Genomic DNA, 15100 nt, shown 5'->3' on the forward strand with positions numbered 1-15100 from the left:
GCGTTAGTCAGGATGGTCTCGATCTCCTGACCTCGTGATCCACCCGTCTCGGCCTCCCAAAGTGCTGGGATTACAGGCTTGAGCCACCGCGCCCGGCCGAAAAAGCCATTTTTTAAAAAAGCTTATCCAAATCACTCATGTGTAGATGAAAACAGAAACCTAAGCAGATTCATTTGTATTTTCCCTACACCAAAATATACTTTAGTGATTGGGCAGTGAGTAGAATTGAGATGTTCCAATTCTCAATACTGCTTCTTTGAGCACCATCTCAAAACTTTTATTTCTATATTCTGTACTTGTTAACCAATCTACCTTGCAAAATTGTGTGACTGCTGCCTGGACTTTTGGCAGTAGATTATAAGAGTCATCATGCATCTCTCCTATTCTACATCATACCTTTCTGCTGTTTCTTAAAGGTAATGAAATAGACTTGAGATTCATTAATGAAACCAAAAAAAAAAAAAAAGATATATATTTGATGACAGTCACATAACCTAACCAATATATTCTAATTATTTCTTTGACCTACATATATTGAATGCCTATTATGTGTCATTAGGAGCTGAAGATAAAAGAGTGAATACAATTAGACAAGAGCTCTACCCTCTTGCAGCTTACATTTAGGTGAGAAGGGGGTACGTAAATGATAGTAAGCATATATGCAAGATTAAAATAAGTAATTTATTGAATATGATATATCACAGGACGGTATTATGAAGAAAAATGTAAACCAGAAGAGGTATAGGAAAGATAGAAGAGTCACTAAATATTGCTTCAGAATAGGTGTCACTAAAAAGATGGCCTCTAAGAAAAGACCTGAAGATATCAGAGAATGAGCCAGTGCCTCCCAAATGGTATTCATCACACACGGCCCATACTACATCTGTGTGTGTGTCTGTGTGTGTGTGTTGATTCTCCAACTAGATTGTAAATTCCAGCCTGTACTATCGGGGCAATGGCTCTTACATCTTGTGTCATTCACAGAGCACAGCATCATCATTTCATTCTAATACTCTCATCTTTATTCTTTTTATGTTAAACATATAATATATAATATACATATATTTATATACATAATATATAAAATATATATTATATTTATATACATAATTTATGTATGTATTTTATATATATATACATATATATATATATGTTTCAAGGTTTATTCCCAGTCTCTTATTTGATCTTCCCAACAAAACTATAAAAAGAGTAAGGTAGGTGTTTTGTATTTGTAGATATTACTACTTTCTCATGATGCATATGAGGACATTGAAAACCGAAGAGGTAAACTGGCCTATCCGACATCAAATAGATGACACATAGCAGAGCTGGGACCAGAACCCAGCTCTCTCTGACTCCGACTCTGTGGTCTTTCCACTACTCTATGGTCACTTCTAATGGAGTGGTTGTGATTTGAATGTGTCTCCCAAAAGCATGTGTTGGAAACTTAATCCCAGTGCAACAGTGCTGGGAGGTAGAGCCTAATGGGAGGTGTTTAGGTCATGAAGGCTCCACCCTCATGAATGGATTAATGCCAATTATAAAAGGGCTTGAGGCTGCAAGTTTGAATTCTTGCCGTCTCTCATCCTCTCTTTGCTCTCCTGCCATGGGATGATACAGCAAGAAGCCCCTTGCATGTGGTTGACTGCCACGGGTACTACTTGAGACCGTCATTATGGCAGTTACTATTGTTACTGCTTGAGACCGTCATTACAAGACTGAACGAAGGGATGAACATAGAAATGATAACAAAAAACAAAAGAAACTATTTTCAGGGAAGGCTAGCATGGAGGAGAAGAAGAGAGCTCCCTGCTTCTAGTGAGCAAAGATGGCCGCTGAGCATCTACAGCCCTTTGTATTTATTGGGTAACAAGAGCAAGGAGGAGAAGGTAATACGATTGGTGAGTTGCTTAATTGATCAAGGGTTCATATTGTTACTGACAGGTTTCAATTATGCCTAATCATAAGAAACATTTGTGCAGCCTCCAACACTTTTAGGATGTCAGTTCCTCAATCTCGGACTTCCCAGACTCCATAACCATGAGCCAATAATTCCTGTTCATTATAAATTAACCAGTCTTAGGTACTTTATTATCGCAGCACAAAAGGGAATAAGATGTGGAGTCTCAAGAATCGTTTGCTGAATGACAGTGTTTGCATCCTACCTTTCATTTTTGCTTACATGTTTTATTCTTATCTCACTATTTATATTGAGGGCAGAAATTATGCCATATTTATTCTGAATCTTTTAAAACCTTGTGTAGAGAGTATATACTCAATAAATATGTGCTGATGGACTAAAACATTCAGTAGCACATCTTTCCTCTACTTTTTATCCAGATTAGGGCTCAGGCAGAGAAATAATTTATCCACTTAATGAAATTGTTGAGCATAGTATCATCAATGCATTGCCAACCTCTGAACCAACAAACTGAAGGACTAGCAAAGAATTACTAGCAACATCAACAGCCACTCAGCACTTCAGCCTCAAACCAATTCATCTGCCACATCTCCCCTTAGATCTCCATAAATGAAGTGAATTCAAGACAGAAAATACCAGTAAAATTAGGTAGCATCTCCCTGAGCTGAGTGACCTGGATCAAACCCAGAAGATACTCAGCTTCGTCCGCTAAAAAGAAGTGCAGAAGGATCTGGAGGTATGAACTCAGGCAACCTGAGTCTCCCAAGTGACATTCAACCTATGATAACTGCAATCCTTGTGGAACAGTAGTTTTCAAGAATTAATGATCATCAGAATCACCTGGAAGGCTTGTTAATATACATATTGATGGGCCCCTTCCCAATGTTTCTAGCTCAGTAAATTTGGTGCAGGGCCTAAGATTTTGCATTTCTGTTGAGTTCTCAGGTGACGTTAATGCTGTTGGTCCAGGGACCACACTTTGAGAACCATAGATTTAAATCAATATTTCTGAAGCTTCAGTATGTGGCCACATCCAAGTGCATTTTTACAGGTTCCCAAAGGGTTTTAATGCTATCTATCTGTGGATTACAGACAGCTTTCGAGGTTTTAAAAGATAACAAAATTAGATGTCATCTGCAATAAAACATGATGGATTCAAACTGCCCAATAATTTGTGCAAATTTGGAAAACAATTTAGCTTTTTTTTTTTTCAAGAGAGAGAGAGAAGGGTGCTCTATACATCTACTGGAATCCAAGGCAGCCTTTATCAGGTTCCAGATCTATGAACTGGTTCTGAGATGGCCACGCTGGAGGTTACTTTCCTATAGATTATATCGGAGGTCCAGAGTAAATTAAGTTCTGCTCATTTTGTCAGCTGCCTTGGATACAGTGGTCTGGTCTCCTATTTATCTGCCTGAGGGAACTAACTGAAACAAGAAAAGTCCTTCCAAGATTGCTGCAGACATCCTTCTGAGGAGATCTCAGAGGACCACAGGGACAGCTGCTCATCCTCCCCAAATGGCTTCACGCATGATGTGGCTGTAGGCTGAGCCCCGGCACCCTGTCTACTCAATATGCACATTAGGACTCTGGGAGAAATTGGAAGTTGGTCCTCCCAGAATGCAGACAGCATTCCTCTCTACATCTCCTGCTCATCAATCTTCGATGCCACAGTCACCTTATTATCCTGGAGAATAAGAGAGGTAGGAATGTAGATGTTATCCAGCTGGCTGCAGCTCAGTTCACTGAGAATCAGAATGTGCTAATCAGCAGGGTGAAAAAAATTTAGAGATGGGGTAGGAAACAGCCACTTCTAACTCAAAAGGCTCCCTCTTCTGCCATGTTGTCAAGGTGCTCAAAGGCATGGAGGCTTCACACAGTGGTCCGTCCTTCAAGAACTGAGGAGCGTTCCTTGGCACATGATTCTTTCACTAATCCCTAAGAGTGGGACTAGAAACTAGATATAGCAGTGGGCTTGAGGGGCACTGTTTTAGTTAATTTTAATAATGTTAAATGGTCTACATAGTTAGAGTCAGCAATCACACTTGTCGGCAGGTTCTGGGCATTTCTGGCAAAGGTCATTTCCACTCAGGAATAAGCAGTCAGAATTCTCACATGAAATCTACAAAGACATTAGTGCACTTAAAGCTTCGAGAACTCCAGTCTTGTGAAGAGCAGCCCAGCTATTCCCAGTGAGCAAAAGCCCAGCCTAGCAAGCAGGAAAATGAAAGGAAAGGCCTTCTCAGCAAAGTGTGTAGCACCTTGTTACTCACAGTGTGGTCCGTGGAACTAGCATCATTGGCACCATCTAGGGGTCTATCAGTAATGAGGAATCCTAGGCTCTACCTGCTAACTCAGAAGGTGCATTTTGTTTTATTTTTTAAAATATGATTTTATTTTTATAGATTTAGAGGTTGTAAGTGCAGATTTGTTACATGAATATGTTGTGCAGTAGTGAAGTCTGGGACTTTTCATGTAACCATCACCCAACTAGTATACACTGCACCCATTAGGTAATTTCTCATCCCTCATGCCAATTTCTCATCCCTCATGCCCCTTCCGTCCTCCTTCCTCCCACCTTTTTAAGTCTCTGATGTCTATTATTCCACTGTTTATGTTCATATGTACTCATTATTTAGCTCCCACATATAAGTGAGAACATGAATGTGCATTTTAATAAGATCCCCAGGGAACTTGAAAGCAAATCTTTCCTCTACTTTTTATCCAGATTAGGGCTCAGGCAGAGAAATAGCATGCTAGGGCCTGAGACAGAGTGCGAAAAATGGTGACAGGCTCTGCTACTATAGCACCCAAAGTGGGAGATACCTTCATGGATGGAAATGTTCTAAAAGCACTTTGTTGACAAAAGAATCAATTTCAAACACAGTTAACAAGTAGAGTCCAGCAAAACACCCATCTCTATGATTTGCTTGGTATGGTGAATATAATCCAAACACATACATTCCAGTTATGAAGCTTGCCTTCTTCTTGTTAAAAGGAGAAATATACCAAATGTGGAATATTATTTCATAAATTAAGATAATTTTATAAATAAATATTTGATCATAATGATTAATTTATAGTATCTATATGCTCCCTTGCTTGGAATGATATTTTATGGCCAGGTCTACAATATAGAAATTTAGTTAAAATTCAGATGTCTCTTCTTTTGCCTATTGAAATTTCTTAAAAATGTGATGACTCCAAGGTAAAGTGTTTCTTGGCTTGAATTACTCCACTGTTTGCCAGTATCTTTAATTTTGTTTTTATGATTTAATCTAAAGCATTTGATAATTTAAATGGAGCTTCAGTAAAGTTGCTAAATTGCAGCTCAGGGGTCACGGCAAGTAGGCAGGATAGGAAAGGATGATCCCCCATTAAGCCTTGCCTAGCCTTGCCTAGGAAAGGATGCCCAATTGAGCCCTGCCTATGCAGGAGCTTGCATCTTCCAACCTATGTTGCTATTCCTAGATCTTCTTAGTCAGCTCATCAGAGCTTTCCTATGCATCCATAATGTCCGTGGTCCTCAAACTGTGGTCCCTGACCAACAATATCATCTGTAAATGTGTTAGAAATGCAAGTTCTTGAGCTCTACTTCAGACCCACCAGAGAAAGAACTCTGGGGATGGGGCCCAGCAATCTGTTTTTACCATAGCCTACAATAGATTCTGATACAGAATAAGGTTTGAGAATCAGTACGTTTCAGTAACACTCTTTAGGAAATCCCACGCCTTGCGAATTCAAAGCAATAGATTTGGATATGGTAATAAATTTACACTAAGAGCCACATCATTTTTGCCTCAAATTATAGCCCCCAAATTCATTGGTAAATTAAATATTTTGGGGTAATCAAAAAATTGTCATCAGGGATAACATACATTTAATTTCACAAAGCAATATATTGACTGAAAGCTTGAAGTAGAGATTTTAACATGATAGAAGGAACATCATCCTCAGAATTCAGAAATCTGGGTCCTAGTGATGGGTGCAGTGTGAACTGGCTGTATGGCCTCAGATAAGTCATGTAATTCTGCATCTGGTTTCTCCCAGCTGTAAAGTGAGAAGAATACTTGCCCCATCAACTTACAGGATTGTCATAAATATGTAATCAAAGACATTGTGTGAAGATGCTTGAAAAATACAAGAGCACTCTTCAAATATTAGAATTATTATTACCATTATTTACATGTCATTATGTACCTTAATACATCATTCATAATTATGTAATCCTAGAAATGTATATTTTAGGGTGAAAGTGCACCATGTCACTTCAATATCATCACAAAAGTCTAAATAAATGCCTATGCATTACTTTTTAAAATACATTTATTACTTAGAAATGTTTAAAAAGCTTTCATTCTTGACTGTATTTATTGCAGAAGAGTACTACATCATAGTCAATAAATAACCTAACCAATTAAAGGAACTACTGTGCAATTACCTTTTTGCAAAATTTGCCTATGAAAATCCTTAATATTAAAAAAGTTACCCAAAAAAGTCACCAAAAGAATATAACAAAATAAAGCTTCTTTGTAATAAGGTTACAGATGTGACAGCTAGCTAGGATTTGATCTTCAACATGACTTCTGGCTTATTTTTCAAGTGTTTATTTATGGGAGTTAAAATTACACTTAAATTGATTATATTAGACATCCATGACTTTTTTTATCAGAAGAAACTTAATTTCGATTTAAGATGAATATTGATTGTTCATTATGATTGAAACTTTCCATGTCAAATGATTCATGGACTAAAGCTAAATTCTATGTCAAGGATTCATATCCTGATTATTTCATTTGACTTACCCCCAGGAGAGTATCCACTATAAACACTGCCAATGGGTCTAGAACTGTCCATAGTCCCATGGTAATGATTAACTTTGACAAGACATCAGGGCAGGAGGCAAACAGTAGCTGACAGCCCCATCTGATCAAAACCAAAAGAAGTAGGATTGCATTCAGCATTAAAGGCCCCATCACAACCACAGGAAGCTCTTCTCCAATGTGAAGTGAGGAAGTTGGGTAGCGAAGCTCAACGGTGTGAAGAGAAAAATGGAATCTGTGGGAAAAGAAGGCAGTCGTATAAGGGCAAACAAGAGGAACTGTACAAAATACCAAGTGTACAAACCAATTTAAAGAATTCTGTGTTTTGTTTTCTTTTTCTTAAATACAGAAAACTGGACACTTAGTAGTACCCCCAATTTATTGCTAGAAGTTTTCATCTTTTCCCAGCGCCTCAACATGTTCCTTCCCAGGAAAAGGTAAACTCTATCCTGTTTATTATTGTTTTAAGTGTCCTGTGCCACCATAGAAAGTATGTCAATTTGAGCCACTGAACAGAGCATTCTAAAGACTAAGAGCATTTCTGCAGTTCACACAGTACATTTTAGTAGGTTATTTAAAATGTGAAATATACCAGCGAACTTTCTACTGTGTCAATCTTTAACAGAAATGAGAACTAGATGTAAATCTAATGCTCCTTTAGAGTTTCAGCATAACTGATTAATTTTACTCATGATGCTTGTAAGCAGATTCCCAGATACAACAAAAATGACACTGTCACCACTAACAACCAAAATATCATACTCCTTTGTTGTTCTAAAAGAGTCAACTAGACGCAGTTGAAGGACCTAACCCAATGATTAGATCCAACCTGAACCCAGTCATTCAAGCATCCTCGACCCAGGCTTTGCCACTGTCTTTCTGTGCAGTGAGACTTTATTTCACTTGAAGTTTTCTCTGCCCTGAATTTCAGCCTATGTAAAGCTGCCTCATAGTTAATCCTGCCTGTGCATTCTATTTATCCGCCATCTACTAAAAGGAGTTGTTTTATCCACTCCTTGACTTGTGCTTCAAAGAAAGTTTTATGCTTTGTTCTTATGCGAATATCAAATAATGTACATACATTTCTTTTTTCTTTCTTTTTTTTTTGAAACAGAGTCTTACTGTGTCGCCCAGGCTGGAGTGCAGTGGTGCAATCTTGACTCACTGCAAGCTCTGCCTCCTGGGTTCACGCCATTCTCCTTCCTCAGCCTCCCAAGTATCTGGGACTACAGGTGCCTGCCACCACGCCTGGCTATTTTTTTTTTTTTTTTTTTTTTGGTATTTTTAGGAGAGATAGGGTTTCACCATGTTAGCCAGGATGGTCTCGATCTCCTGACCTTGTGATCCTCCCGCCTTGGCCTCCCAAAGTACTGGGATTACAGGCATGAGCCACCGCGCCCGGCCATGTACGTAAATATCTTACCATAGTATCTGACATAGAGCAAGAGTGGAAGACATGCTCATTGTTGGTAGTGTTATTGCTACGGCTCACAGCTAAGATGTGACACAGAGCTACTGTGTAACTCAAGCCTGCAGACTGAGACAATAGCCAGAAAAATATCCTTTGTAGCTTAGGTCCTCCATTGCTTAAGAAATTGGTTCAATGAGGCTGTCAGGATACATTTTGCAGTCTCATTAACAACTAATAAAGATAGGGCTTCCTTTCCTATTGAAGAATAAAAGAGTGAAAAGCAAACAACAACTAGGCCAAGCATATAACATTTGTTTTTCCTGCTTTGGAAACCTTAAAAAAAGGACAGAGAAAGAAAGAAAGGAGGAACAAAGAGACTATCCATATAAAAATTCCTCCTTGAAAATGCAGTTTAGTATATACTCGTTTGCATATTCCATAATATATTCAGACCTTTATGATTTAGTTTTCAAAGAATATCAATAACTATATATGTATGTATAAATATAAATATGCATATATATTATTTTCATAAAGTCTTAAAGTTCTTTGCACTCTTCTTAATTGAAAATAGACACACAACTTTATTTTTATCTGTACCATCTACATTTGAGAAAATGAATTTTACTTGTATTGATACCTATCTGTGTGTCTATCTACAGTGTCTTTGGAATCATGTTTATAAAGAGATAACCTTTAAAATGTCATCTTTTTCCAGAGGATAATGGCCCAGAAAGCTGCCTGGGCTTGAGTTTGGTAATTGTTTGAATTCAATCATTTTGCGGAAGAAGCAATCTTTGCTTCTCTGTGAATAGGTGATAAATCACACTTACATTACTTCTAAAATACCTTCAGCCTAAGTCACTATGATAAAATCAAAATAGAATAAAACATTGTTGCTAAATTCCTTTTTGGAACCTGCTCAGATATTAGGACATATTTGAATCTGCTAAATTTAAAATAAATATTGATGTACCAGTTATGTACTTATATATACAGGCCCATAAGGTGAGACTATAACTGTAATAGAAGTTCTTCCTCTTAGATAAAGACATTTTTGTCTTTTCAAATAATCTCTGCATTTTAGGCTGTACGGTAAATGGATGGGAGAGGTGTTTTGTACTTTCATTTGTCCTATCAAGATGAAAATACATTCCTTTGACTTTCAGAGGAAAGCACTCACTTTGTAACAGGAGTTGAAATGGCCTGGAGGAAAAGCCACTGGCCCAGGTAATGCAGGTAGAGCCTCAGGAACCAGAGAGAAACCATCAGCAGGATAATGTACCAGAAGCCCTGGCTTTGCCATGGAGATAACTGAAGTTCTGAAGACACTGATACCAGCACAAAATGGAGATGCTTGAAGAAGTCTCCAGATCTACTGTCAGCAACTGAAGAACAGCTGCAAACAAAGAAACAGTAGATAAAATCTGTGCTTAAAGCACAACCAAAAGTAGGATATTTTGAGAATAACAGTGAAACACTGTGAAAGGAAAATTGATCAAAATTATTTCTAAATAAATACTTGGACTCAAAACTATTTATGTTCCTTTTAGCTATAGTGGATTGCTCACATTATAGGAGAACAGAAAGTAACATGAATTAGGGAAATACAAATCAAGACCACAATGAGATGCCACCCCACATCTGTTAAAATGCCTACTATAAACACACACACACATACACAATAATAAGTGTTTGCAAGGATGAGAAGAAATCAAAACCTTTGTGTACTATTAGCAGGAAAGTAAAAAGGTTCAACCGCTATGGAAAACAGTATGGTATGTCTTCAAAAAACTAAAAATAGAATTATCATATGATTCAGCAATTCCACCTTTGGATGTATATCCAAAAGAATTGAAAGCAGGGTCCAGAAGTGATATTTGTGTACCCATGATTATAGCAGAATTATTCGCAATAGGCAAGACATGGAAACAATATAAATGTCCATTGGTCGATGAATGGATAAACAAAATGTGATGTATATACATAAACAATGGGATATTATTCACCTTTAACAAAGAAGGAAATTCTGACACATACTAAAACATGGATGAACCCTGAGGACATTGTGCTAAGAAAGATAAGCCAGTCACAAAAGAACACATACTTATGATTTCACTTACATGAAGAGGTATCTGAAATAGTCAAAATCATAGAAACAGACAGTAGAATGGTGGTTGGCAGGCATGGGGGAGAGGGGAAATGAGCAGTTGCTAACAGTATAGAATTTCAGTTTTTCAAGATAAAAATACTCAGGAGATTTGTTGCACAACGGGAAAATACCACTGAACTGTAACTTAAAGGTGGCCAAGATGGTAAGTTTTATGTTATGTGGATTTTACCATAATTGAACCGTTTTTAAAAATAAACATGAAAATAAATTATTGTAAATGGTAAACGTATTTTTTATTTGTAAAATCTAAAATATATTCCTGCTTATCTCACCCACAATTATCTCTCTACATGAAGATTAAATTATTTGCATGTAACTTGTTAAAGATCAATTTTCATCTTAAAAATTGAAATTATCAGTATGCCACTGAAAATCTATGAATACAAATTCAAAACTTAAGAACTTTTTCATTACATAACACAATACTGATATTTTTGGTTGAAATAAAATATAAAAGGATCTCATACAAAGTATTCTGATTTAGCTCTGATCTCCTCTCAATATTTGGCATTAAGGATGAGAGATGTCAAAGTTTCTAAAATTATAGTTTTTGCAAGAGAAAAGATGAAGAGCCCATCTGAAAATAACTGAACAATCAGAAAGCATTTTCCACTCAGTCCAAATAATTTGTGGAGGTAGTATACAGTAGAATTACCACAGTGTTGTGACTAAAATCTCTGGGAGCTGACAGCCTGGATATAACTCTTCTCTATGCCTTAGTTTGCTCACATGGAAAGAGAAGCCTGTAATAGCACCCATATCTCAGGGTCAGCATGATGAGTAGGTTAACAGATATAAAACAATTTGAACCATATTATCACTGTGGTACATTCACAAAACAATGAACACTTAATCTGTTGCTTCTCTTTCTCCTAATTTTTCCCAGCGCAACTTTGAACTAGTCTGGGCTTCCATTGAGCCCAAGACATGTAGAAAACCTGACTGAATGATGATATGATTCCCTTTATTTTTGAAGATATATATATGGATATGCAAATATTTAATTAAAGCAGTAAATCACATGGGTATATACCATGTGTTTTATTAAACCAGTAATTGATCTTTACAATAACTAGTCTCTAAGTTCCTGGATTAGCATGCTTAATTTTATTCTAGAAAGATTTTCCAGAATGAGATAGTAAATTCCTCCATGAAAAATAGTCCTAATAATAAACATGTTACCAAAGGAGAAACTAGTAACAGACTAAGCAGTTCAGTGACTTAATGACGAACCACAGCAAGTCAGAGCAGTGCTGGGGACAGCAAAGAAATGCAATTCATGGACATATTCAAAAGATGTTACATATAAATGCTCATTGTTCTCTGAAGATCAAATATCATGACATAACATGGGAAGAGAAGATAAATCATGAAAACAAGAGTGGGGGGAAAAAAGAAAAAACAACAAGTAAAAGACAATCTACTATTCCCTCTTAGCGTTGCAGACCACGATTACAGTCTTTTGGTCTGCACAGAACTAGTGAGGCACCAAACCTGATATTGACAATTCCTTTTTTTTGTTCTTGTGTGTGTTTCTCCATGAAGGTGTAGACTGTCACCTAATGGAAAGCATGATGCAGTCTTTTCATTGAGCATTCTTTTCAATTACACAAATGAGGAACAGTTAAATAGGAAACAGACCCCAAGAAGGTTTGGTTTATATACAGTAATGTAGTCAGGGGCTAACTCTGTTATAGAAGGGATTCCAAAATACCTCACTCCATTTACCATCATGTGAAATGAAATGCAGAACTTTCCACACTGCTAAAGCAGAATACCCTGTACATGATCTCCTCCTCAGTTAATTACTCTGTCATTGTTTTGCCTCTTCAAAGGGAAGGGAAAATCAAATGCAGATTTGGCATTGTGTTGTTTGAAAACAAAAAACAAAAAAAACCTGGAAAGTCTCAAATGATGCAAAACAGAAAAGACAGTAGCTTCTTTGACCTTTGGAAATTTCCACTGTTCTTTTCATATCCATTGACAAATGACTAAGCAGTTTAAGTGTGTATGCACAGAACCCACTATAAAGTCATTCTTTTACCATTAGTTTTACTATAAAAATGTTTCCTACTCACATTCAGATATATGTGCTTTTTTTTTTTAACCAGACTTTTGATTTAGGACAAATAACACTAAAATTTCATTAGGAACCACTTACATCGAATTCAAAATATTCAATTATTTTATACCTAGTCACCACAAGTCAATATTTGTTTTTTGATTTATCTAATAATGGTAACTATTATTAGATACATGTGGATTCAAAGAGTCAGGAAAATCCCTGAATTGATCATTGAGAGTTTAGAAATTTATATACTGCAAATTAGAAATTAATAAAGGAATCAGTTGATACTGAATGATGCCAAATAAAAGACTATATCAAAAGCTAATTAACTGAGCAAAACTAGGCAAGTATAGTGTTATTAACAATGCCCATACAAAAACAAAATATGACAGTCTTTTAATCGTTTTAAATTTGCCCTTGAAATCTAAATGTATAGAATTTAGAACTGTTGTAGAATTATCTCTACAACTTTCTCTTCACTTCTCATTCTTGAAACATTTTTCATTAAAAAGAATTTTGCTTCCATGTTTAAAAATTGTCTTGAAAAGGAGCATCTTTTGTATCCTTATAGGCATGCAAGGCTTACATGATAAAATGCAGTGCCATTGTGGAATATCTTCATCCATATTGCAACTGTTCTTTTCCTTCCTCTGTAATCTTTCTTGGTTATGTACAAAGAGTATGACCATCAAAAGGATAATAAATGGCCTCTGCCACTGGGGTGTGTAATACGCATAGTGGGAATTGATTTGTTGGTTATGAAGGAAGCCACAGAGCACACAGATCACTGCAAAATCACATTGAGGCCAGCAGCTACTTCTCAGTTCATGCGGACATCTCCTCTATTGCTCACGGGGTGAGCTGCCAGAGGGTGAGAAGAATGGTGAGGTCATCCAGTATTCAGCTATTAAATGAAACCTATTTCTCTGAACTTTAGCCACATTTCAAATGACACACATATATCCACCTTCCATGTCCAGTCCTAATAGAGATCTGAAATCAAACAAGATTTCTATGATCCATCCACGTAATCATAATAAAAAAAGACCAAAATTGCTTTGGAAAAAAAAAGAGAATGTATAAAAAAGAGAGTGCATTCTTAAACTACTCTATTCTATAATTAACAAGAATCCTTAGGAATTTGGATAAAACAAAGAGCCATTCACTCATCAATTATGCATAATAATTCTTACTTAAAAATCACTACCAATAGATGGCACTAAAAATGTCCATATTCCTTTCTTTTGGCATAACCAAACACACTCTGGTTGTACCATTTTTAAAAAATTATGGTGCTTTTTTCATTATAATCATCTATAAGTAATTCTTTTATTTAGGTACTTCTTAATTTTTTTTCCACCATATCCCACTCATCAGCAAGTTTTTGAGCATGGATATCCTCAGTGACTTCTGAGGCTTTCTAAGACTTAATAGTCACCTTTCCAGGGAGTCATCATGACGATATCAAAGAAACATTCATATATCATATCATTTCATGGTTGGAGAAGGTGTTATTATATTCCCTCAGCATTCCCTTCTCCAGAGGCTGAATTAAAGCCTAAATAAGATAAGTCACTTGCCTAAGTAATATTACTGGTAACAAAGAATTTTTAAACTAGCGTCACCTGCTTTTTTGTGAGGACTCTTCATCAGTCAGCTACTGAATCACTTTAGCAAGAAACCCAACGACCACAAAACTCTAGGCTGATTGAAAGTGAGCATCTTTACCTAGAACCTAGGTTAAAAAAAAAGCATTTCTTCCTTTGTAGAAGCTGGTTGAATTGGGTATAACTTATTCAACAGATTATCATTAAATCAATATAGTATATCAGGTTTTATCATAGTGCAGTTGGCAGAATAATGGCCCGCAAATATTCTATGCCTTAATTCCTGGAATCTGCGGTTATGCAAAATTATATGGCAAAGGGAAATTAAGTAGCAGATGGAGTTAAAGTTGCTAACTGCTGGGCTTAAAATATGAAAAGTATTCTGGATGATTTAGTCAAGCTCAATCTAATCACAAGGGTTCTTTAAAAAAAAAAAAGATGGAAGAAGGAAGCAAAAGAGACAGAATGAAAACACAAGAAAGACCCAGAAAAAGGGTAACGTGAGAAGGATGGTGGAAATTGTTGTCTTTGAACCTGGAGATGATCCGAGGCCTGAAGACAGACTGTAGAGGCTGGAAAAGACAAGGAAACTCCTCTGGAGCCTCCAGAAAGAAGGGAGTCCTGCTGACACTTTGACTTTAGCCCAGTGAGACGCATTGCAGACTTCCGACCGCCAGAACCGTAAAATAACAAACGTGCATTGCTTTAAGTCACAAGTTGGTAATCCTTTGCTCCAGCAGCAATAAATAGATTGCTAATATAGATGAGCTCTGGATTCCCACCATTCGATTCCCACCATTGAATAACACCCCCACTCACCCGCAGAATTTTCCATCCATTTGTAGAGACAGATGAGTGTACAAAAATAAAACACAGAGCTAAAATCCAGTGATAAGTGCTTTAGTGTTGTACTAAATACTATGAAGAAACATATAGAATAGACCTATCTCTAACTTAGCCAGAGGTGACTTCTCTTATGAGCTTTACAAGGTAAAGAGGAATTAGACAAATGGGTAGGAAAACTGGAAAGGCATTCCAACACTATGCAGTTTTCAGAGGAAAAAATCCTATCTCCAAAACTGAAAACAAATGGAACT

The 15100-nt window shown here is 36.7% G+C and overlaps 1 protein-coding gene across 1 annotated transcript in view; it reads right to left on the bottom strand.

Annotated features, from left to right (window-relative positions):
* The window catches only part of OFCC1 (orofacial cleft 1 candidate 1), a 513529-nt gene that overhangs the window by 9943 nt on the left and 488486 nt on the right, over positions 1–15100 (bottom strand). Inside the window, 2 exon segments of the mRNA XM_011962909.1 lie at positions 6727–6979; positions 9339–9554. Of these exon segments, the coding sequence (XP_011818299.1) occupies positions 6727–6979; positions 9339–9554 (469 nt within the window).

Source organism: Colobus angolensis, unplaced genomic scaffold, assembly GCF_000951035.1.
Source record: "Colobus angolensis palliatus isolate OR3802 unplaced genomic scaffold, Cang.pa_1.0 Scaffold6, whole genome shotgun sequence".
Taxonomy (NCBI): domain Eukaryota; kingdom Metazoa; phylum Chordata; class Mammalia; order Primates; family Cercopithecidae; genus Colobus; species Colobus angolensis.